General features: G+C 25.8%; 3 protein-coding genes across 5 annotated transcripts in view; 2 read left to right on the forward strand and 1 right to left on the reverse strand.

The window, feature by feature from the left end:
* The window catches only part of LOC113553043 (NEDD4-binding protein 2), a 40293-nt gene extending 23287 nt beyond the window's left edge, over nucleotides 1–17006 (forward strand). For 2 of the 3 annotated variants that reach the window (XM_026956163.1, XM_026956164.1), the window contains exons 2-11: nucleotides 11386–11512; nucleotides 12625–14466; nucleotides 14545–14661; nucleotides 15526–15599; nucleotides 15676–15789; nucleotides 15851–15922; nucleotides 16048–16221; nucleotides 16293–16397; nucleotides 16456–16640; nucleotides 16707–17006. In XM_026956163.1, the coding sequence (XP_026811964.1) occupies nucleotides 11386–11512; nucleotides 12625–14466; nucleotides 14545–14661; nucleotides 15526–15599; nucleotides 15676–15789; nucleotides 15851–15922; nucleotides 16048–16221; nucleotides 16293–16397; nucleotides 16456–16640; nucleotides 16707–16782 (2886 nt within the window). In that variant the 3' untranslated portion in view covers nucleotides 16783–17006. Of the gene's footprint in view, nucleotides 1–10768; nucleotides 11079–11385; nucleotides 11513–12624; nucleotides 14467–14544; nucleotides 14662–15525; nucleotides 15600–15675; nucleotides 15790–15850; nucleotides 15923–16047; nucleotides 16222–16292; nucleotides 16398–16455; nucleotides 16641–16706 lie in introns of those variants that run through there. The other variant, XM_026956162.1, reaches the window with a different exon arrangement.
* On the reverse strand, nucleotides 290–9452 carry LOC113553042 (chromatin-remodeling ATPase INO80). The gene is made up of 28 exons (XM_026956161.1): nucleotides 9331–9452; nucleotides 9026–9084; nucleotides 8594–8790; nucleotides 7989–8108; nucleotides 7749–7922; nucleotides 7583–7681; nucleotides 6877–7035; nucleotides 6602–6771; nucleotides 5358–5562; nucleotides 5201–5288; nucleotides 5020–5135; nucleotides 3999–4174; nucleotides 3732–3934; nucleotides 3488–3628; nucleotides 3319–3428; nucleotides 3044–3248; nucleotides 2875–2971; nucleotides 2600–2819; nucleotides 2185–2536; nucleotides 1996–2123; nucleotides 1839–1933; nucleotides 1520–1676; nucleotides 1371–1445; nucleotides 1196–1298; nucleotides 964–1136; nucleotides 800–875; nucleotides 661–735; nucleotides 290–583 (listed from the first exon to the last, which is right to left on the reverse strand). Exons 1-28 carry the CDS (start codon nucleotides 9450–9452, stop codon nucleotides 459–461), a joined length of 4020 nt encoding a protein of 1339 aa, XP_026811962.1. The 3' UTR covers nucleotides 290–458.
* Nucleotides 17007–21328: 4322 nt separating the features above from the next.
* LOC113554056 lies at nucleotides 21329–24919 on the forward strand. Its single transcript, XM_026957731.1, has 6 exons — nucleotides 21329–21566; nucleotides 21652–21815; nucleotides 22112–22275; nucleotides 22470–22686; nucleotides 23298–23360; nucleotides 24379–24919. The coding sequence occupies exons 1-6, from the start codon at nucleotides 21543–21545 to the stop codon at nucleotides 24572–24574; spliced, it is 828 nt and encodes a 275-aa protein (XP_026813532.1). The 5' UTR covers nucleotides 21329–21542; the 3' UTR covers nucleotides 24575–24919.
* Nucleotides 24920–27102: the final 2183 nt, after the last annotated feature.

The following is a 27102-nucleotide window of genomic DNA, read 5'->3' on the forward strand; positions in this document are numbered from 1 at the left end:
CAGAAGATTACTATTTACGAATACATTACATATTATGACATAATAATTACATGTAGGTATAATATAATAGCAAGTCTAATAAGATATTTATTTTCCTGTAAACACTCATAAAATGGAAACATGGCGTTGGCAAATAGACTGTGTAAAAATATCAGAATAGAATTCAAATATCTATAAAAGTATATATAATTTTACATACAAATTGTATACAATATTATATTGATCGGAATTTATTTTTTTACAAACAGTCAATCATTACTCATAGTTAAATCAATTACTACTATAATGTATTATAATCTCATTTACGTTAACTATTAAAAATTAATAATTAGTAATTAGTAAATTTATTTATTTGTAAACTACATCAATCTCACTTATAAGTAACACAATAAACAATAAAAAAAAAAAAAAATAAAAAACAGCATCTATAGTAATTTTGTTCGTGAAGTTAACATAAATTAGGATTTTTTTGGAGAGCTTTTATAACATAAATTTGTCAGAATAGGAGTCTTCTGATTTGTACGACTAGCACAACGTTTGGATGGGCTCACTTTTTTTTTTCTAGAACTGTCATCTCCAGAAACTAAAACAATTGAATAAAAGTAGCTGATTAAGTATTGATATGATTGGATACAAATACTTGGAAGTAAAGTCATTTACCAAAACTACTGGATTTTACTGGCGTACGATTCCTACGAATTGTTCTACCTCGTTTAGTTGTTGATGTAGGCGTTTCTAAAATAAACGGCAAATTATCACACAAATATTTTTAACAATTTATATTATTTATTTAATTTACTCGGAGATGGTTTTGTAGGTGAATCGTCATGTTCAATTGTTGTTTCACTGCCAGTTTCTTCATGGGCAAAACTACTCTGTAAACATTTGACATTTGAACAAAAAATTATTATACAATTATATATATATAATAAGCTTTTATTTATATATTATATTATAAGTTACCTCACTACGAGGACTCAATACAAAATCATCAATAGTTGATACATCTTCAGTCTTTTTTACTTTTGGAGAACTTTCAATTTTATTATTATCTATTTTTCGTTTCCGATCTTTTTCTTTAAATCCTTCAGCTCTTGTTTCTTCTAGTTGTCTCCTCTCTTCTTGTTTTTGGCGATCTAAACAATTTGGATTTAAATTATTTGAAATGTAGATAAAATTATTTTTTTATCCTTACATTTGCTTTCAATTTCATCATCATCTAAAAGTAACGAGACAACTTCTTTTGGTTTTAAGGTATCAGGTTTTAGATTGCCACCACTAATAACCATTCTTTGTATCTATTGACAGTTTTAGTAAATGATTTGTCAGTAAAATTGTTCATCTTAAAAAAATTAAATTAATTTACATACTTCGCTTTTTTCTTTAGCTCTCTGTAGTATTCGTTCTTCAATAGAGTTCTGGGTTATAAGCCTATACACAGTAACCTAGGATAACATAATATAAAACATTTTATACTATTATTATTATTATTTAATAAGTACTTATGTATAGAGCTGACCTGTTTAGTTTGACCAAGCCTATGAGCTCGATCCATTGCTTGTTGATCAACAGTAGGATTCCAATCACTATCATAAAAAATAACAGTATCAGCAGCAGTCAAATTTATTCCAAGTCCTCCTGCTCTCGTACTCAATAAAAATACGAAAATGTCAGACCTAAACAGTAAAAAAAATTTAAACAGGTTAACATAATTATTTCAAATTAAAATTAAATAAGTATTTAATACAAAGTCAAATAAATATTGAAGATTTTTGTAGAGAGAAAATAAGTGATAATAATTTATAAATGTTGCGTTGTAAACACTGTTTAGTATTTACCGATTTTGAAAGTCAGCAACCATGTCTCTTCTTTCAGATATTTTCGATGAACCATCAAGTCTCATATATCTTAATTTTTTGTACCACATATATTCCTATAAAGCACAAAATTATGTATTAAGAAAATAATAAACACAAATTGAATTCTTTAAATTACCTCTAAAATATCAATCATTCTTGTCATTTGTGAATAAATTAGAACTCTATGGTTTTCTTGTTTTAATTTTGTTAGTAAACTGTCCAAAATTTTCAATTTTCCACAGTCAGTAACCAAACTTTGTTTATCTAAAATAAAAATATTATTTATAGCTATTTATATTAAAGGACTTCAATAATCATACTCTACCTGGTATGTTAATGTTGGACCATCCATTTTGAGGCTTTAAAGCATTTATGCCTCCTATGTTTTCACATGACCATTGAGTATGACTAAAACTTGAATGACCATTATATATTAAACTACGGCCTTCAATAGAATCACAAGTTTCGTGCCGTTGCCAAATATATGCAGCTGATCTACTACCAGGAACCCACAATTGACGTGCTTTTGTTGTTACTTTTGGACAATAAAAGTATATAAATGAAGGAAGTTGTGTTGGTTGACATTCATATAATTGTGATGGTCTAGGATTGCAGTTATTCAATGATAAGTTTTCAACACAGATATTTTCCATCGTTACATTCATGTCAGAATCTGCCTAAAAATTTTAATTTTCTTAATTAAGCATTTTAATTAACTTTGATGATCCACTGATTTTTACTCGTTTAAGGCGATGCAATTTATGTTCCATTGTTTCATTCATATGGTGATGAAAATGAGCTGTATGAGATATAGTACAAGTGTTTACAATCGGAGTAATAAATTTAAATGGCTCTGGTACATTTTGTTCGATAAATGGCCACAATACGCTATTTTTGTCCCAACAATTTTTCTCACCAATTAAGTTACTCATTTTTTGTTGTATCAAAATATAAAGTATTCTGAAAACAATGATAATTATTAGTTACTGGTGAAACCAACTAAAAGATATATTACTTGTAAAATAGTCCACCATTTGTTATCTGAAAAAGTTCAGTTGCTGACATTTTTAAAAGTCTACTAAAGCAAAACATATTACAACTCTGTGATTTATCTATAAATTAAAAATGGTCAAACACTTTTTATTAAAACATGAATATTTTATTTAAATAAATTTAATATTTACCGTGATTTTTAGAAAAACAGCTATAGTGGACTTGTTCGACATTAAATATAAAAAATTTGTTAGCAAGTAAATGTTGTTTGCTCAAAAAGTTATACCTAACCGAGTTGTCAAAATAAATCATTTTAGGAATAATATATTCAGTAGGGCAGAAAAAAAAAGGTGATCTAGCTTCTCGTCTTTCAAATAATTCTGGATGATTACAAACCTAAAAAAAAATAATAATAACTTATAATGCTATACTTTAGTGATTTAGTATAGAAACTACAATTACAAACTTTTCTAAATTGCATCACTAAGTTCATTAAATTTGATGTCACATTGGGCGAAGATTGGTAAGAACCAGCTGAATGTAATAAGTCTTCAATACGAATCTTCTTTCTTAAAGCTAAAATTAAGCAATTAAATAACAGTTCTTTTACTAATTGGAAATATTAATTTTATTACCCAAATATAACATTTTTTGGCGAGAAGTAAGTGGACAGTACATCAAGATTTCAATTTTGTCAGACAATTCGTTTTCAACATCCTTTTTTATTCTACGTAACATGAATGGTTTTAAAATTAAATGCAATCTCGATAAATGTTCTAAAACAAAAGATAAATATACAAAAAATATCAATTATTTATAAACTCTTTAGCATAGTAATAGCACATTGAATATCATTGCAAATGAAAATTATATTCTTACTTTCATCAATGCCCGTTTTGTTTTCTGCGTGACTCTCAATATCTTTAGAAAACCATTCAGTGAATTCGTCATGAGAGTCAAACATTGTTGGCATAATAAAATGTAACAAGGCCCAAAGTTCAGCCATACTATTCTGTACTGGTGTACCAGTTAACAATAAACGATTACGGCATCTAAATGTTAATAATAGTTTCCAACGAACACTACACAAAAAATCATATTTTTAATAATTATTAATTTTTTTTTTTAAATAAAAAACTTTAATACCTGTTAGTACTTTTGATAGCTTGAGCTTCATCGAGAACCAAATATTGCCATTTAATACGATTAAAATATTTAAAATCGCTTACAATCAATTGATAACTTGTTATAACGACATGAAAACTAGCTTCTTGTGTATGTAATCCTTTTTGGTCCCAGAATTGTCTTAAAATTTTTCTTTCCTAAAAAGGTAAGGTAATCAAAAAATAAACATAATGTAAAATAATTTCACTTTATACAATTAGTATTATAGTAATTTTTTTCAACACAATTCATAGCTTATAACTAGGGAACCTAATTTATATCTCAATACATGTGCTTTATAGAATAAACTATTGAAATCATTTAAGAAATGTGTATTATTTAAATTAGAGGCTGATAATCAATGGCTTAGGGCAATGATATTTTAGCTTAGTTCAAAATTATAATTAAATTAAATATTTTATATTTTTAATTATATTTTTATAACTAAAAACATTTTATAATTTTAAAAATGATTAAGCTGTATTTTATTTATCATGTGTCTGTCTATCGATAAAATAAAGTATGTTCTAATAAAATTCTTTTTTAATTTCAATTTATACCAAACACACTTTATATATAGTCATCGTCAACCATGTGTTTAAAGCAAACACTATCTCAATGTGAAAATTGAAAAAATAATTATCAATATACAACAATAAAAATCATAGTAAGTAAAATTTTGAATTGCAACATTCTTATGTATTGATAAATATTTTTAAAATAAGACTAACATTTTAATTTTAGTCCACAAAATGTTATTAATTTTTTAATGTGGCCCAAAAGTCTAAAAAGATTGCCGATCCCTAATTTAAATCATTCTAATAAAAATAACACCCAATTAATTTGATATGTATCAAAAATGTTCAATAAAATTTCTCTAAATTTTGATTTGTAGTGAAAATTTTTTTTAAATCATGAGTAACAACTTTGTTTTTAGTAAAGAAGGCTTTATTTGCAGATAAAGGTATTTTTGAGAATTATTATTTCATATCACTAAAAATACCTGTGGATTTCCCCAATATGGGACAACTTTAAAAGTAGGAACAAATCTTGCTATTTCTTGCTGCCAATTATGGAGTGTAGATGATGGAGATACAATTAAAAATGGACCCCAAACACCTATAATATCAAAATAAAAATGTACTCGTATTATAATGTTTTTCTTTCTTTAATAGCTGACTCACGATATGTTTCTGCAATATGACACAAAAATGCAATAGATTGTACAGTCTTTCCTAAACCCATTTCGTCTGCTAATATTCCATTTATTCCCTATAATTGGAAAATGAATATTTATTACTGTCATTATTAATTATGAAATAATAAAAAAAAAAATTATACTTGATCATAAAGATTTGCAAGCCAATTCATTCCTTTTAATTGATAATGTTTCAAACTTCCTTGAAATATTGTTGGCTGTGGTCTTTCTTCATTAGGAGGAGGCATATTTATTTTAAAATCTGGATCATCAAATTCGTTAGATTGCCGTTCATGAGCATCTAGTGCCTTTTGAGTATTTTGTAATGCTTTATCCTTATATATTTCACTAGTTGTAAACATGAATATAATTAAACAATTAATAATAAAAAGTTTAATATGAAGCATTTTAAATATTTTTATTTCAAATTGTATACACATTTAATTTTTATTATAATTACACTATTATAGCTTATAATTAGGGCACAGATGTTGTAGTACTAAAAAACTAGAAAAATTGATTGTAGTATTACACTAAAAAATACCAAAATTGCACCAAAAAATAAAAGTATTTTTTTATAAATGTTTTAAATTTATATTATAATCTAAAATTCTATCAAATATATATATATATTTAAGTTTTACAACTTTATTATACATCATATAATCATGTCATCACCATATCATCATATTGTATATCATTGTGTTGCACTATAAGTATATGTTATACATTTTCAAAATCAAACTCTCTTTGATTTAGAGCTAATAAGTTTTTATACCTTGAAAATTTTTGTTCAACATCGGTTGATGTAAGCAAAGCACATTTAAAATAAGGTAAATCGCTTACTGTCAAGTTTTCAAATAAATCATCGAACCGTTTTCCTTGTTCAATCAACATATCATTAATTTTAATAACGGTTTCAAATTCAGTATTGTTTTCAGAGTGGCTGAAGAACAAATTATAATAATATAATGCATAATTTTCAAATAGTCACATTTCACAAATTATTTTTGTGTTGTATTAAATACCTACCAAATTGAAATTATCTTTATTTTGTAAGATAACATAGATGTTAAGATGGTTGGGTGTCAACTATAATTAAAATAGTTGTATAAATGAATAAATTCAATAAAATTGCAATAAAAATCCAAAAATTGCACTAAAAATTTTTAGATTTCAGTTAAAATTTACATGGCATGCATTTAAAACGTACTTAGGAATAAATTGATAAAATAAAAAAAGTGTCAAATACAACAACATCCGTACCCTATTTATAATAAAATAAGTAATAAATAATTTATTTTTTCAATCTAATATTTTATTAACCAAGTATTGTATTCAATCAATTATGGTTATTAAAGGTAATATAAGTAATTATAATGTTAACCTGTTATAATTTTCAATATGCATCAATCTAGGTATTTTTTCTTCATCTAATTGGTTTAGAATTCGAAGTTGTTCTTCAGCAGAACTTTGACCAAGCTTTTTTGACATAAAATGTGCGTATAACTCTGTTTGTGTGATTAGGAAATTTAATTTTCTTTGCTGACGTTTTGCCTAAATTTATTTAATTTAACAAATACAATGTAAAATGATTAAATTTTATACTTAAAATTGAGATAGAAAGAGACAGATAAATCTTAAAATCTAAATTTTATATACCTCCATTAACTCTACATCCATTTTTCTTTGTTCCTCTGCTTCTTTTTCTTGTTTTTTACGAGTCTCACGTTCATTACGATCATATCGTTTCCAATAGGTTAACATTTCACGCGTTAAACGTTTTGCACGCCATACGTTTTCTTTCATATTTTTTTGACTCTAAACATACAATAATTTAATCATAACCTAGAGATGTGTTGTAAGTTATTATTAAATGGTAAATTACTCAACATATTACAATTCTTAATACATTTCATATACATGAACAATGACAGTATTACATAATTTTGAATAAATAATATAATATGTTTATAAATATTTTTTTTTATGAGATGAGATTTTAGAATGGTATTTACTCATTAAAGTCTCCCTATCAGTGGCGGCGTTAAATTTTATTTTTTATGAAGCAGCTATTTAAAATAAATACTTGCCTACTAATTATTACCCACATATATTTACAATTCATAAGAATACAAAAAGTATTTGTAAATTATAAATGAGTCTAGAACCATTAAGATACCCATCCCAACTGTTAACTAAAGTATAATATTATATAATAATAAATATCTGAAGTAAATAAACAGAAATAATATAAAATTAACTTATAATGAATCAGTTAAAAAGAGTAACAACACATCTTATTACATTTTTTAATAACTTATCGCAGAAGAAAGATAGTAAAAATAAAAATTATATAATAAATTACTTGAATAGCTTTTTGACGCAGATGCTTCATACAAGACTGAGCAGTACGACGACAAGTTATTAATATTTCTTTATGATTGTTATTTTTCATTCTATGTATCTATAAATATTTGAAAAAAAAATTTTTTATTTTCAATAATAATAAAATACCTATAACTATTTTTTACTTTTCCCATTTCTTTTTTTGCCATATGTAACCATAACTTCTTTCTTTTCAAAAATATGACTTGAGCTGTTTTGGCTTCCAAGAGCGCTTTTTTCTTTTCTAGTTTTAATGTCTTAGCTGTAGGACTCAATGACCGTGTTTTCCTTTTAGCAAGTTTTTTTTCATTTTCAGAATTCTATAAATATAAATTGACATATTATATATTAGTTATTAATATTTTTATGTAATTTATTTAATATACCTTGTGTTTATGTTTAACAGTAGTAGGTTTTGTCTTTTGGATAGGTTTTTTTTCAGTTCTGGTTTGATATTTATCAAAATTAGACAATAAACCAGAACTATAGTACCGACAACGATTTTTCTGTAAAGAAAATTAATAAAAATACAAACCAAGGCTTATTATTATTTTCTCAATCGGTTTTGAAAACTAATAAAAATCTTTTATCATTATCAACTTTATAAAAATCTTAACATATTAAAGGTCAAACATTTTACAACATTATAGTTCATAAATATGAATTAAAAGTTGTTATCAATGATTGGTTGCAAAACAATTTCTAATTATATTAACTTATTTATCTCAAGAATCAAAATTATTATTCTCTCTACAATTACACCTTTTGTATAATGTCTCCTAAATTTTTCAAGTTTTGCGGATTTATATATATTTATATAATGACTATCAAAAACTAAAATCAGTAAAATTAAAATTGTTTTATTTTTTTTGTTAAGTTTATGTTAAATAATAAATAAATATATTGTACTTATAAGATTAATTAAAGTTTTCAATAAAATCATAAAATTGATTAAGTAAATTCTATAAATTATGTGTATGAAATGATTTACATTTTTAGCAGAAAGAAATTGTTTTTGATATTTTTTTTTGTACAAGTGTAGCTGTATCATGATATGTAGGTCTTCTTCTGTTACTACATCGTCAGGATCATCTGAATCATCGTTATCCAAGAGAAGATTTTGTAGCCATAAACGATCATCACCAACATTTGATAAATTGTAATAACGAGAACGATCAGCAACAAGTTCTAAAATTTACAAATTAATAATTATTCAACTAATAACAATCTATATTTATTATAATCAATAAGCAATAGATTTTTTTTTTGTTAAAAAATGCATCTATTAGTTTATTACTATTTTCTTTGACTGTTGGACAAAAATCTTCTATTTTCCAGGGATAAAACAGAAATTCTAGATTTATCTTATACCTAAAGCCAATTTATTTAAAAGTTTAAAAGTAAAGAACAATAAAAAACTTACCTTCTGCAGTCTCAAGATCACTAAAATCACCATCTAAGTCTGTATCACTTGAATCTTCCCTAAAATTACAATATGAATGAGGTGTTACTAGGCATAAAAATATAAGATGTTTAGATTTCATTAATCTCAAGTTAACTATTACACTGGTCATAAAATAAATCTAATTTATTATGAGCTCTAACTATGACACTAAGTTATTACTAACTACCAAGTAGGCATTAACAACAATACCATATAATACATACTACATTTGACAAGGTACAAAACTAAACTAAAAAAAATACATTCTAAAATATATAAATTACCCAAGAGGTGTTTTGAAAATATTTTCCACATGATTCAAATAGGGTTCAATATTTATAGCTTGAATAATCTGTTGGTAGTGTAACGGTAAAGCAATTTCGTTGTTGTTCATTTCACCGTTCATTATTAAAAGTTATGCTTTAAAAAGTCATATAAAATTGTTCATTTAAACTAAAAACAACCATGCCCGCTTAATTTATTTAGAAAATAATAATATTTCAATAAAAATTAAATCATGAATAAGCGTAAAGGTAAACATCAAACTACTGGACATACTAACTTTTGATGGTACAAAAAAATTAATCAGTAACCACTAATCACTAATCAGACTAATCAGAGTTATCAGTTATTATTAATAAAAAAAGTAAACAAAACTTTGTTGAACATACGAACACTAGAATAAGGAGACCAAACTCCGCTTCTGATAACGTCTCAAAATGAGTCGCTCGATTAAACGGCCACAGGTGGCGCTGCGTATGCTAGGGTTGCTACTCTAACCCGCGTAGTATAGGGATTATTCGTGGTTTTTGCATTTTACGTAAAATATATGAATTATTACGAACAATGACCCATCATGAATTTTATAGCTCGTAAAATTACGCGTTCATACATGTGCATATGTATGTATGCACATGTGCACTCTGCATAGAAATAAGTATCAGATCTATTATTCAATTCCCGACATTCGTAAGAGACTAGACGTATACTAGAGAGCATCGAGTATTTGAGTAACGAACCGCAGTGCACGGGGGGGTACAAGATGTTAACCTGTTAGTGAAAAATATTGATAGTGATAAAGGATTGACTATATAATAATATGATTGTTTATAATATAATAATAGTTAAATAAACTATTTTAATTATTATTTATTTATATTAACACATAGGCAGTGGTCGAAGTGGCTCAAAATAAGTGGCTAATTATACCATAGATTTAAATATACTCTATGATTATACCTATACCATATGTCCTTATTTTTATAATACAATTTTATATAAACTATACATTTTTGTTTTCAGTTTGGTGTTTTATTTGTCGATATATTTAATTTTTTATATACGTACAATTATATTTTTTATTTAAAACGTAAAACATATTTATACAAATATATAATTTATGTACGTACAGTTTATCAATAGGCTCTAACGGTACGCATTACATCGTTTACATTGTAATATACAAATACAAAAACTTAACTATTTATATCTATATATATATATATATATATTACTATAGTTTAAGAAACATAAAAAAAATGATTTAACTATAACTTGAATATATCATTTTAATTTTTGTATACACTAATAAGGGGCCAGGGGGATGTATTATTTTGGACAAAATAAGTGGAGGGATGAAAGATGTAGATTAAAATAAGTGGTGGGACACGGACACCTATCTGCTATCATCTAAAATCCCGTGGTCTACACTCTACTGGTCTCGTAGCAATGTTTATCATCCTGGTTCTAAGCATAACATTTTATAAATTATGATACAAAAATAACGCTGACACATGTTGCGGATTATCACTAATCACTTATCAGTAGTTTAAACTCTAAATGCGACATATTTATTTCATCCTATCATACAATTACTAACTACTCTCAAAAGATTGATTGTTAGTTTGTTTTTGTAACAAATTTGAAAATTTGAAACTAAGTATCAACAGTTAACTCATAGTTCAAACATCAGTAATACAATATACGCTCTACAATCAAAGGAAGTTTACTATAGGTTCACTGGTCCACAAAAGTATGATCATTATAATTAATTTATACTATTATTGTCAGTAATTTGCTATGTAATCTTGTATTGAAAGATAATACAATAATAAACAATTAAAAACATTAACATTTTAAAATTGATAAGCAATATATAAAAGAAGATTCACATTATATTTAAATCTATTACAGAGTAGCAGGGATTTTTTTTTTTTATCTTTGCTCTCTATTTATATTGAAACATTGATTCTACATTTTAATACCTTTTCTCGTCATTTATACAAAGGTTAAATATTTTGTAAACATTTTTAAATAGATATTTAATTTTTTTGTTGAAGATGACGAATATTAGAAAAACCATGAGTTGGAGTTGTTTAAACACTAAAGAAGATTTATTTAAATTATTTACTGGCCACGTTGATCATGATGTTATTGAAATGGTGATAGAAAGTCGAAATAATGATTGTAAGTCTTAAATATTGCTCTAATTATAGTATATATTTTTTAGACCATATTAACTTATATTCTGTCTTAACGTATAATGTTATGTAAATTTAATAATCTTTGTTAAATTTGTTTTTTAAATCAGTGTTTAACCATTAAATACTATTTTTACTTAAATTAAAGTTTCAAAATAAAACTTATCTAAAAAAAAAGTATAAATGGAATAAATATCTAAAATTAAATTAAATCTAGATTTTAATTACTAAGCAACAGGAAAATCCCAGTGTATTTTTATATGTTTTAATATAATGTTTATACAATGGATTTTTAATAATCTGTTAATTAAATTCAAACTAAATTTAAATTTTTGATAAGTAAAATTATTATCAATTATGTTTTAAAAAATAAAATAAGGATTACTTTCTTCTATTAAATATACTTTTTTATTTTTAACTCAAACATTGAATTTAATCAGTTATTATTTAATTATGATTTGAAGCGTATTACCATCAATATGATTTAATATTGTTTTATGATGACTAGGACTAGAAACTCCTAGGAGTCATATATAAATGTGTTTCAAATATAGGAATAATAATACAAAAAAAATTACAAAATTTCATTTGGATTTGTAAATGTTCAAAATGCAAATATTGGAAAACATTCGGTAACATGTCACTCCATTAGTTTTCCACCTTGTGAAATGATACGTTGCTAGGGAAACTATCATTGCTATATTCCAAAAAAGTTGTGTTTTTTCATTACACACATTTTTTTTTGACTCCTAGACATTACATATTAATATCAATTAGAGTTTGTTACAATATATTAAAATTTATAAATATTAAATATAATTTATAACTACATCTTGAATATATATTTATATTGATAATATATAATTTATAATTTTTTTTGAGAATATATATTTTAATAACAGGTATTTTCTTATTTTTACTGTTGTAATGCATAAATATTTTAATCATTTTAAGGTCATGAAGTCTTTAGCCCTAAATTAATGACTTGGAAAGATTAATTTACAAAAAAAATTGTTCTTATTAATAATAATTAAGATAGTATATTAAAATAGAATAGTCTTAAGTTTTATAATTTTTTTTTTTTAATCTTTTTATTAGTGTTATTGGCATATCGAGATCTTATTGAAATAACAAATATTTTTGATCCTGATCCAAATCTACATTTACTATCCGCTGAAGAAAAAAATCAGTCTGCTGCAGTTGCTAATTCTAATACTCCTAAGATTAATTTGGAACTTTTATCTACTACTGAAACGCCTATTAATAAAATTTTATATTTGGTATCAAAACACTTCAAAGTTGTAGTATTGATGAGAGGATGTCAAGGCAGTGGAAAATCATATCAAGCAAATAATATTTTGAATTTATGCTATAAAAATGCTAAACATGATGACTTTATTTTTAGTGCAGATAATTTTTTTATTAATAAAAGTAATGGGAAGTATAAATTTAATCGGCATAAATTAGCTGATGCACACAATTGGGCATTTCAAAAATTCCAAAAAGCTATTGAATTAGAAGTTACTCCAGTTATTATTGACAATACAAATTGTGAAGCTTGGGAAATGGAAAACTATGCTAAAGTGGCTGTAAATAATGGATATTGGATTGAAATTGTTGAACCTAGTACCGATTGGGCATGGGATGCAGCAGAGTTGGTCAAGAAAAATACACATTCAATTTCTTATGATTCTATAGTTTTTACACTTCGTCGATATGAACATAATATCACTGTTGATAGTTTGTTAGCTAGATTTAAATTAAAATATAATAAGAAAAACCAACCACCAATAGTATCAAACATGGTTAAAAAATATCAGCTTTGTGAAAATCTCATAGGCCAGAGAGATGCAGTAAGTACAACCCAAATTGAGATTATTGATGATTTTAAAGACTTGTGTATTACAAAAACACAAAAAAAAAAAAAAAAAAAAAAAAAAGAATCTACTATTTTTACTAATAGTAATGATGAAGACATTCTGACAATTAGTTCAACACAAGAACAAGATATTCATGAGAGCAATGAATTTGAAAACCTATCCCAAGAAATGTCTGATATAGATGAAGAATATCAATCATCCGTGGAAGACGCATCAAATTATGTCAATAAATCTGTTAATACATCAGAAAATGATTTTTTATTTATGGAAGTCCTGAATGAAATACCTGAAGAAGAATATAGTAGTTATGTTGTCTATGGAAGAAATAGAGATATAAATGAAGGAAATTTGAGTATTTTGGATATGCTTTGTGGAAAATTAGATAAAGGTACAACAACTAACGATCTTAAAGGTACTATACCTAAACTAAATTTGAATAAACTTCGTGAAAACTACCCAGAAAATATTTCTTCATTAATTATTGAATTATTTGAAAAATGTGAAGGGAATATTGATTGGATTTTAGATATGTTAGTAGAATCTAGACATGATATATCAAAACAACAACTGTGCCGTTTTATTGAGTATGAAGAAAATGATTTTATAAAAAATGTTCAACGTCAAGACTCCATTGAACTTTTAAATCAAAATAATGAACAAAATACTAATTTGTTTAGTTCTCCATTAAACTCACAGTCAAAAGCAATAAATAGAATCACTGAAGAAACTGATAGTAAAAAAAAAAAACATGGAAAAAAAGTCATCGATAAAAAAATACAAAGAACATTTAAAATTGTTGATGATGATTTAAGAAAAGATATTGAAAATAAATTTATATTTGGTGATTCATTATACTCTGACCATGTTTTAAGGATAAAAAAATTTAAAGAAAATCAAAATTCTATGGATAGTTCTGATTTTATTCTTCCAAAATCTGAAATGGTTGAAGAAAACTTAACATTTGAAAAAGATGATGGGGGAAACTTTGTTCAATTAGTTATGGATAGAAGTGTGCTTGCTCAATTATGTGACTATTTTGGCGATTTTTCTCCTAATTTTAGTATGTACAGTGTATATTTTAATTTTCTAAATAATTAATCATATTGATTATATTTTAATCAAATAATTTTGATTTTAGATCAAAATACATTATTAATGCCAGTAAAATTACCCAAAAAGTTGGCTGAAGAACTTTATTATTATTTGATAGCAAATACTCCTTTAGATGTTTGTAATCAAGATGCCATTTTACAAGGTACCTAATTATTGTTTATTTTAAATATTTTAATTGTTATGATTTCAAAAATAAAATTTTAGTATTTTATTTTATTTCATTATGTTTTAGTAACAATCCCATTAAATTTGTATATAAAATGTCAAGGATATAAAAGATAATGATTGCATTAATTACTTTCAACAATCATAATGTTAATATTTAACATATTACGTATAACAAATGTTTAGTACTTAGTCTTGATTATACATGGTAATAATGACATATTAAATATCAGTTTTCTTGTTTGGATAAATAGTTTTCTAAAAAGTTAATGATGTAATCTAGTTTAAATATTGATGCATGAATAAAATACATTGTGAGACTGAATAATAGTTTAATTCATTAATTACTTTAACCGTCGATGTACAGTAATGTGTATATAATACAAATGTAGCTTAACTAAAAAAAATATGTTTAATGTCATATCCATTTTAAAACATAACAAATAAAAATGCTCGTAATTGTAATATAATTGAAATATTATTATTTTATGTTTATTTTTTCTTCAAAATTATATATTTATTACTTTTGAATAATGTCGTATCAATAAATTCTCAGGCACCGATCAAAAACTATTAGTCTCACCCTTCCCCAATCTATTTCACTAAACTATTTCTACTAGAAATGAGACTTTTATTTGGCTGTATCCACAATGTCTAGCAAGTAATTAATTAGTATTTATAATTAATTTTAATTAACATAATTTTTTTTTTGATAAAGGAACAATTTTTTTTTGTGGAAAAAATGTCTTAAATATCCTTTGATCCCCGACAATATAATGGGGAAATAATTGTATTTATTGTTAAGTATTTACTGATATTTTTTAAATTGTAATATTTTTAGATGAAACTTTGGCTAGAAAACTACAAGAAGAATCTACAGAAGAATGTTTTTCTAGTAATTCGAATTCCTATATTGTAAGTATATAATTTAAAAAAATTATGTTTTAAATTTTGTTACTAATTAATGAGAAATTAAAATTTGTTTTTGCAGGGAGAATTCACATTTTCTGCAGTTTTAACAAAAAAATTGCTGTTGGAAAAATTTAAACATATTAATTCCACACATGTTTTAAATGTTTTACGTGCCAAAAATTATAAATTTCATGTAAATTAATTAATTTAAAATGCAAATATTATAGATTAAAATTGAAAAAAAATTTTTTTAGGAAGCAAATGAATTTTTAAGTGAAGCATCTGGAATCAAATGTTCGTTAAACCTAGACAATCCAACTATTCAAGTAATAAATATTCATTACTCATAAATTACATAGTTTGTCTTATGTGATTATGATATGATCACATATACAAAAATAAAATATTTTATGTTTTTCCTATATTATATAATACAAAAATATTATTACAGGAAAATGAAAGTAGTCGAGTTAATGAGATAAATCATAATGAGTCCACTAGTGATCAAGATTATAGTAGAGTAGCTCTAGAGCTTTCACTCAAGCGACAACAGCTTTTACAAAAAGCTAATCAATCATTAAGCGCAAAACAACATCCTTCAGTCACTGCACATTATTTAGAAAGAGTAATTATACACCTTAAACTTTTTCTTTGAAAAGCTCTAAATTGTATGATTTAATTATTGTTATTACATAGGCTGATATTATCAAACAAAATGAAATACTTGCCAAAACCAATGCTGTATTAGATATGGTTAAACAAAATGAGAATGCCACTTCCTTAGATTTGCACAATTTAACAGTAATGCTAGTTCAATATACATTTATCCAAATAAGTTTGTTAAAGCATATATTTTTAGGTTTCAGATGCTATTATAGCATTAGACATATATTTGGATAATCATATATCAAATTTGAAAAAACCCAATGGAGGAAATAGAGGTAGACAACTGACTATTATTACAGGTCGTGGAAAACATAGTCCCAATGGTATAGCTCGCATCAAACCAGTTGTTATAAGAAGACTTCAAGATAGACGACTAATGTAAGATGGAATTTTTAAATATTAATTCATAGAACTCAATTAAGCTTGGTCAAAATTATTTTTCAGGTATTTGGAGCCTGAAATACCAGGATCAATAATGGTTATTATCAAAAAGAATTCTTTGCTCAGTTCAGAATTTTAGAAGTTATTGATTAGTTTATTAATGTTAAATAAATTAGATACTGTTGATATGTATTTAAATAATTATAATTTTTTTTTTTATTGACCTTTTTTTAATTTTAATTGTTTATCACAAGATATGTGAATAGTTTCATTTAAATTCCTTATAGTGGTAAATTATTATGTTTACAACATGAATGTTATCTGTTTGTTATCTTTTTTATTTTTTTATGTGTATTCTTATATTATAAATTATATTGATTGACATATCATATAAAATATATTTTCTTAAAATATATTTGTTATGTTTGAATATTTTGTTTTTAATTGTTCAAATTGTTGTATAATTTATTTATTTATTATATCTATAAATTAAGAAAACTTCATGGTCCGCCCATAAGTATTTTCTCAAACAAGAGCATAATATTATGAATATTTAGCATGCCACTCACATAAATTTGTTGTAAGCCTAGTTTTAAAATTAATACGACAACCCTTCCTTCGCAAAATAAAAATTATACAAAGGATTTCAGAAACATAACTTGCCACTCCTCTTTTGGTAAAAATTAGCATTTTCAAACTTTGTTTAACTACCTACCCAATTCTGTCAATTAAAAAAAAAACAGTTAATATCTATTTTTGATTTTGCGGATGAAGAAATGTGAAGTATATTTTAAAATTAGTCTTCAAATTTAATGAGAATGGTAAAATAGATGTATGAAAAAATTATAATTTTTTCTAAGAAAACATTAAAAATACATGTGAGTTAAATATTCAAAAAAAATCAAAATTTTTCTAAGTGTTAATTTTTCTATAAAGGGATATTTTGCAATTTTTGCATTAACACAATAATCTGTTCTGTAGGTGTTTTGAGTTTTTAGCAGGTTATAGTTTTTTTCTTTTTTATCACTCATCGCGAGAACTAGTAGGTTCTCAGGTTCCTGGATTAGTAAACCCCAAATAATTAACTGACGTGTAATCACCATAAAGTTAAATATAAGAACTTTCTTTACGTTATATCTGGTTCCCTTAATTTACATTTCAAGGAATTGGTTTTTACTAATCCACATCGTGAAAATATAAAATGGTGACAAAATTCGCTTAGCTATCGAAGTGCCTGGTGCAGACTTCGTGACTAGTGTATGACTTAAAAAGACGATTAAGTTTGAGTAAAAGTCCTTTTTATCCGTCGAAAAGGCGGAAAGATTTTTTTGTGACTTGTATAGAACTATAGACTATAGGCAACTTATCGTACACGTTTTAATTAGTGGTTAGGTTATTGCCATAGAATACTTACAACCGTAGTCAATTCTTATAACCGTTATGCGACTTGAATTTACGTGTTGTATTACAAATTTACAATACGACCGGATAAATTTCATTGCGATCTTACTTTTTACTTTTTTAGCGCCTTTGTTTCAGACGTTGATACTTATTATTGTAAGTAACCAAAATGTTGTACATAATGCACGTCGTATAGACTTATTATTGCTAAATGTTTTTATTATACTGTTAAAAAGGATGTATGAGATTAATTTATTCATTTTTTGCTATACTATTGTTGGATAATATTTTTAATTAAAATTTAATTTTACAAATTTAAGTATGTTGTGGAATGAAATGTAATGTTGCATTTAGATTACATAAAGCTAGTTTAAATATTTAAATTATTTATTTATGAAGTTGACACCAGGTGGCTCAAGTATTTAGTAATTAATACATAATAATATGAACTGTAGAAAGATACATTATGGAAATATAGAATAAAAATCATTTTACATGCAATTTAATTAGCACTTAAAAAAATTTTTTTATTTATTATAAGTATTTCGACATATTTACTTTTAAGATTAATGATTTATTTGGTTTGAAAAATTAAAAATAACTAATTTATTACATTTGCAGAAAATTCCAGTTGATAAGAGTGTTCAAAGTATATAAAATCCTATAAATGGTTATAGAAGACATGAGAGAGAAATATCGAAGGAAGTTGATTGGTATAAAAAAATAATAGCCCCGTGGACAAGTAATAATACTATACTCAACAATTTATACATAAAAGAAACAAAAAAATGATGTATTACCACTAAAATACCTAAGCTCAAGTTTAAATGACTTATATTGTGGTGCAATTGAGTAGTATTTTCTATGATTAAATAGTTATAAGAGCCGTTGCTGTACTTGTTCTAGAGATTCAATTAAACAAATTTGTGTGAGATTTCAAAGGAGGCAACCATATTTTAAAATAGGTCTAACCAAAAAAATGTTTCTAGAAAGAATGCATAATTAAATTTCTGAGTATTTTAATGCTTTAGTTCTTATTTGATCAATGTGAAACAAAAACAATAAATTTGTCTGAATTATTACTCTTATGTAGTTATGTTACATAGTAATGATTGTTTTTGTAAGAACACTAAGAACTAAGAAGACGCCTAGAATTTCATAAATTAACTCCATTTTGTTTCTAATACAGTAAAAAAAATCCTTATATTTAAAGATATTAATATTTATTCAATTATTCTATTCTTATTCTATGGTCCATTATCCAAACACCATTTATCAATTATATCAGTCTTCTTACACTTCAACACTTGTATATACATAGTTGAATAACATTTTATAGTAGATTACATTATTTACATTTGAAATCATCTTAAAAAAAACTAATATTTTCAGAACCTAAAGTAAAAGTTGACATCTATATTATACTAGCTGTCCCTGTGTACTTCGTTGCTTATAAAAAATGACACATCTTGTACAGAACTTTTATAAACTTATTTCATCATTAAATGACATTGTTAGTTTTATAATAAATGTATCAAATGCAACTTATGACATTAGACATGATTTACAAAAATAAGTGAAAAATCGTTAGCAAGCAACAATTAAATTTCAAAATATAACTCAAATTAAATGCTTAAACGAAAAAAAGTCTATGCTTATGATTAAGGCTATTGATTTGATTCGCTAAAAAACGTATTTTAAATGCCTAAAATCATGATATAAAATGTACTTAAATTGATTTTTAATTTAGTTTTTATATTTTTGTTGATATGACTTTAAGAGTATAATGAGTATATTATATGCATAATTTAAATAGACACGAAACTATTGTACATAATCAATCAGCAAAAAAACTATATTCATGCAATGTTTGCAATAAATCATTTATACTAAAACAAAACTTCAAAACTCACATTAAGATTCATGTGGAAAAATAATTATATAAATGTGACGTATGTTAAATTATATTTTCATGGGAGGAAATCGATTGTTTTCAAGCATCAATTTTAAGGACAAGTGAAACTATTCATAAAGTCTAATATCCATTGACCTTTTGATAATTGCGATACCACTGTTATCCATATAAAAAAATTTGTCGTGGGAAAAATTATAAAATATATTAATTCAATACGTAAGCGATAGCAATGTATTCATTTTATTATATTGTAGAATTAGGTCAGGTATGACTGAAAACTCGAACAATTAAGTTAACTTTATTACCGATTCTTTTTTGTTAAAATTAAAATTAAATATAATATTACCATATGATATAAATTTAACTTTTTTTTGTATAATTTTGTAACGTATTTTTGACACTACACCATCGTATATTCGTACTGATGTTGTTTTTTTGGCACGATAATAGCCAATAGGTTTGTTAAAGCTGCTTACAACACCAAGAGAGGGTACATCGTAAATCTCGTGTACGATGCCCTCGCACTATTGTAGCGCGAAGACATACACAGCACTATATACTCACCAATAACATATAATATATTAATACACTATCTCAGTCCGTACTATAGAATGAAGTTAGGAATACCCATGACAAAATATATTTTGTCATGAGCATACAGTAGCACACTTAGGGGATGCGTAGTTTTTCTCAGTCACCTGGCAGTCACTCTACTCGCTATACACATTGCTAAAAAAAAAAATGAAACCATAGGTATGTGGTATTCAGCGGTGGTCAAATCTAAGTCTCCTGCGTGACTACGTGTGCTTGGTCTATGTGCTAGCTTCACTCTCATGAAGTTCGTTACATATTTTCAAGAAATTTTTTTCGGTGAAACACAAAAATTCTAAAAAGTTTTTTTTTGTGGGCGCCTAGGCTGCAACTTATGAAGCTTGCGTTTGATACGAATGATACTGCTCTGCATAGACATATCTTGTATAGTTTATTTAAGTTATTTATTTATTTGACGGATGAGCTAGATTATCAATCAAAATTTACATTTCTGATATTATTTGAATAATAAATATTACAATAATTAAATACATCAATTTCTCATTGTTCATACAATAATGGTATGTGCGTCTGATTGCCTAGTAATTACGAAATATTACACGGGCATCAGAATATTATAAATTGTAATAGTATAAAATGATTTAATGAAGATTATATTTTGTGTCACATGTTATTGTACATTTTCTTTCTCGAAATCAATGTACAGTATTATCACCGTGTAATTAAAATGTAATAATACCTATTAAATTATTGTTCATAGTCATTTATACTCATATCTATTCAACAATTATTGGTACTTACACACATTACCTACTACACGCTGCATTCGTAAAAGCGAACCCGTAGAATAAACCCCTACAATACCATCCGTAAGATTATTGTTATTGATGCAGTGAGCTAAGTCGTGCGTACGACTTATCTTAAAAATATATATTAATAATAATTATTTATTTCTCGATTCGCGATCAAATAATATATCTACCACGTCACACAAGTGTTTCAAGTGTTTGCATAGGAATTTTACGGTCAAAATGAAAACGTTGACTACGTCTAAAGTGAGATATTTTTGTTGTAACGATAGAGCATATACATTACCTATATAATATTATAATAATGATAATTTGAAATAAATCTTTTTAGATGTGTATGTTGTACTGCGCGTTATTCGTATGCAGTTTCGCTTCGGCTGTCAGAACCGCCAATACGAGTAATACGACTGTTGATACTGATACTAAAAATAATAAAAATAAGACCGTTTTAGATTCAAATGAGGATTCGATAGAAAAACATGAAGATTGGACTATGTAAGTGGAAATCTGTATATTTTTCGTGACTTATTATCCTACACAATATAACCAATCAGTGGTGGGAAGAGGGCTATGAATACATTTTTGGGGTTTATTGTATGACATAATTCATGTGTTCCATCACTCACATCGCAGCTGCGATTTGAAACATTGGTGCAGTTTCACATCAAATTTTCATAAACCATCCGATAAAAATGGTTTTATAATGTTATTATATAATTTTAGTTATAGGTATCCCTACATAGTTACGTCAATACCAATAGATATAATATACGATAATATTTTTATATTAGAACACATCCGCCAAAACCGGAAAAAACTTCCATTGAGATTTTGAAATACAGTTCGACAACGACTCCGGGTACTCCGTCTGTTACGGATTTGAATGAATTCACTACGGAGGTTTTATCAAATTCAACAAGTCAGCCAAAATCAGATAATAGTAATAATCCATCAGGTGAGAGATACAATTCTAGTGAGCGGATACCGAGGAACAAGGCCGTACCTTGGGGGGGGGGGGGTTCAACCCCCCCTCGAATTTTTTTGTGTTATATTATGTAGTAGTAAAATAACCTAAACGGCTATACAATATTATAATAAAATTAGAACACATTTTTTTAGCTTAAAACCCCTCCCGAAATTAATTTCCAGTTACGGCTTTGCCGACGAACGTCGTCACTTGGTCAAAACCTAAAGAACGCGTAACTACGCCTGTACCCACAACGACGGAGAGTAGAAAAAAGGGGTCGTCGAAAACGAAAAAGACAAAGTGGGGACATCCTTCTCTCAGCCGCATTACACATATTTTGCTATCCCATAAATCTCGTTTACAAACTATGGAAGAAGAATCTAAGGAACAACTTAAGAGGTATATTATAGACTATATAATAAATAATAATACTATATATTATAATTTATGACTAATTAATAATTAATAATTAATTCTAAAACAGTTACAAATCTGAAATTATATTACAAGCATTCAGCGAGACTGAGCATAAGTTAACTATAATTTATTATATATTAAAGATTAATTTAAGTTAAAATGTTGTGCTCCCTGCCACACACTGTCTAAAATTTTATAAGACATATTTTAGTATGCGTTTATGTATACAAATAAATATAAATCTTTAAAATAAAAAATAATTAATACAGCCAACGAGGGGGGCCATGGCCCCTCCCCTGATACGCCACTGCATATATTGAGTATTGAAATTCTAAGAAAAAAATTTTGCTTAGGAATATTAAATCAAAAATCTATACTATTATTTATTGTCATGATTTGTAAAAGAAAAAAATGAAAAATGTTAAAGCAATATTTTCAGAAAGACATAAATTTACTGAAAAAATAATTTTGCATACAAAACTACAATGTATACCGTATATATCATTGGTGTCAACTTAACTATATATTATATTTATATATGTATTTTATAAAATATGTTAATAATACTAAAAATGTTTTTGTTTTGTATATAGTCCTAAGTATAAACGCGCCAAAGATATTTGCATATATCCCGATGTCAGAAAATATTTAATACGGTAAGTTTATTTTTTAACTGCAACGTATTCTAATTTTTATTTATATAATATGTATATGTAGTGTTCGTAACTAAAAAAAAGAATGCACATATAGTTCCGAAGAATTTTGTTCACTCCTACTAAATTTTCTACACGAATATATATGATAAATTGTATTATTAAGCCTCGATACCCGAAAAGTTTTAAAAATATTTAAGGCTTATACATGCATTCATCATACACATGATGAAATATGTTTAACTCCTATTTCTACAGCTGAAGGATTTCCCAGTTTTTTCTGATTATATAAGGAAGGTATTAGTGTATTACTTATCCGATTTCTAGATTTCCAACGTAGGTACATTATTAGTTAATCTAACCTAACCTAACCATAAAAAAATGTCCTATGAAATATTCTCATCATCAATCAATTGCCTCCTACTCCGGAGGCATTACGCAATCCCATTATGTGTTTTATATAAATAGCCCGGCTCATGTGTATTTGATAAATTTGATAAATTTCGGAGTATTTTGACAATATTCAATAACGTTGCCGCTGCCCGTGGTCTTTGTGTTAGTCGTGGATGATAATTAGTGCACATGCAGTTTTCTTTTTAATTTATACGAATACCGGGCTATCTATACATTCTACGCATCACGTTCCATGTAATGGCAGCGATATTTTAAGAATGAAAAGCGTGATTTTTTTTTGCTCAAAAATAGGAAATTCTCTCACTTCTTGTAGAATTGTCTTATTTCATTATTTTTTTTTTTAAGAATATGATTTTCAGCATTGGTTTATTGTACTTTAATTCTTGATTACGTTGCTTAAAAAGTTAAAACAAAAACAATTAAAAAGTATGAACTCCTAAAAATTGGTCTTACTCAAAATCGCATTAATGTATTAAATTATGGTATAGTTTACAAATATAATTTAGAAAATCAAAATCTTTCTTTAAAAAAAAATTCACGTATAAACCCAAGTACCCAACTAAATATACATATTTTGTACTAACATCATATTATATGTATAATATAGCTGCCAAAATAAAGCAAAGGCAACCCGGAAGACCAGAATTCAGGAGCAATATGAAAATAAACAACAGACAAAGGTAAAGACTTCGGCCGAAATTGAATTAGAAAAAATAGAAAAATGGAAACGTGACCAGGAAATATTGGATATGGATTCCAAAAGATTTGAAAGCATTTTAGATATTTTTGACCAATACCATTAAGAGTTGGTCCTGTAAGTCCGAGAATGCAGCACATAAAACACCACAGGATTGTTGTGTTCTTTCAAATAATCTATTAAGACAAAAATATCTTAACAATATTTAATATAAAAATACAGTAGGTAAACGTGTCCTGTACTATTTGCTGTAGGCCTGTATATCTACTTATATTATATACTTCGTTTATTGAAATACACCATTTTAAACGTCCCATAATTGTATCTATATATATACTGTTCAGTGTTTTCTTACAACTCTTGAGGATGGTATGAAATGAAAAGAATAATATGAAATTATAATTTTTATATTTATATTAGCTATAGTTTACATTCTATATGACATTTTATATTTTTGTTGGTTTTACTTTTCCAATAAAGAAACAATTATTTTATTGGGTATGTTTTGTTTTTTATTCATTAACTACTTAAACTTTATATTTATCATATAATAATATTATCTACTCATTTCATAATAATTATTATTAATTAGGTTATTTAATTAAAAAACAATACATCAGCGATATGATTCAGTTGTAATAGTATTTATTACAACGCGTAGTAAATGATAATCATTATTATTCGAATCAAAATTAATTGATATTGATACAGGGGGATTCACATCAAGCGTGCTCAGTGCTCATCCATTTTTTATTATTTAAAAAAAAATAAAAGTATTGCATTTATTCAAATTATTGTGAAGTTTGGTATTTTTAAGTATAGCTGGACGTTAGTATCTCACATAAAGACAAATATGTTCAGATGCTTCGATTTTTTTAATATTTGAAAAGTATCTTGTGACGATATATAACTCATTTTTTCAAATTAAACTACTCATTTTTGTTTATAAATAAATTATGAAGAATACGATATTTTTGAAAATTTCGATGCATAGAAATCGAAAGTTGAACAAATACCTACTATTTTATCTATAAATTGTAATATTACATAAGTACCTACCAATTTAACTTTATGTACAAAACTACAAAGGATTATAATCCTTAAATCCTACGGATTTAGTTGTATAAAACAAGAATTATCTATCTACTTGCTAATTGGAAAATATTCATTACAGGACTTATCGGGGCCGAATTTAGAATTGTTAATTGTAGGCCCCCTAGGCTCAACCTGTGTTGTAGGCCCTACCATAGGGTTTTAGAGGGAATAGGAAGGGCGTATGCATAAATAGAGGGAGCTAGAGAGACTAAACGCCCATCTTAAACATACATTTTGTAAAAATTTAAAGGACCAAGACCTCCCCACCCAATTTTTTTTTATAGTTATCTTGCTATAAAAATCGTAAATTCTAAAAATTTAAAAATGTTTAAAATTTAATTCAAAGTTTTATTGATATACAAAATTAAATTTGAAATAGGTAAATATTTACCGAACCTAACCTAAATAGTAGGTACCTAATTAATTACAAATTATAATATTATATTATTATGTACCCATTGTACCCCTATTAGATTTTTTAAATTATCTTTTTATTACTTATATACGTTTTTATGTATCAAAGAAGGTACCTACTACAAATAATATTCTGCTTTTTTTAAATAAGAAATTAAAAAAAAGCATTAATATTTAATTGTTATCAAAATAAATAAAACAAAAATATTGAAAATATCTAAAAAAAATATTGCCAAATCATTTTCCCTTTTCAAAAGTTAACGGATAATATATTAATATGTCACTTAGTTAAAATAAAAATGTAACATTTATTCTGATAATTATATATTCAACTATATAATGTTATTAATTATAATATTATATTATCCCAATAACAAATAAAATACTTTCGACAACAAATTTCACATAATATTTCTAGTGATAAATAGAACTTAGCTGGCTAATGTAAAAGAATAAATTAAAGAAATTAATATGCCAATTTGTAAAATGCACATTAAGGGTAAAAAGAGCCAAATAAAATTGACACGAAATGAATTATTATATGTACATAAAAATTACCTTTTTATCACACACTTGAACACTTCATCACTAAAAACTCATTTGTCACACAATTTGAGAATTGATTTATAATTACTATAAGTTACAACTTATTAGATGTGTATTTGTTATTCGAAATTCGATTTTTATGTATCGTACTTTATTGGAACTACAAGTAACTACACTACTACAGTAGGTACTATTAATTTAAAGACATAATCGAACGTTTCGTATACATTGTCATAAAAAAAAAACTAAGGCACTTAAAAAAAGATAATGATAAAAATTGTAAAAAATAAGTTAACATTTTTTTCAAAATAACAAGAGTAGATATAGGTACTCACTTAAATGGATCGTCCTGTATAATGTATATTTACTTATTAGAGATAAAGGTATTTGTACAAAAATAGATCTTGCGCAGTTAAATATTTTGTTGTCTTATATGATTGTATTATTTATATCGGGTTAAAAGTCTTAAAGGCCATCTGCGTGACTACTGCAGCATGCCAGCATGCATTGATAGAAATACAATAATATTTTTGAGGAGAAAACTTCGTTAAAAAAATGAACCTACAAAAATTCAACTAA

The sequence above is a fragment of the Rhopalosiphum maidis genome, chromosome 2 (assembly GCF_003676215.2).
Source record: "Rhopalosiphum maidis isolate BTI-1 chromosome 2, ASM367621v3, whole genome shotgun sequence".
Taxonomy (NCBI): Eukaryota; Metazoa; Arthropoda; class Insecta; order Hemiptera; family Aphididae; genus Rhopalosiphum; species Rhopalosiphum maidis.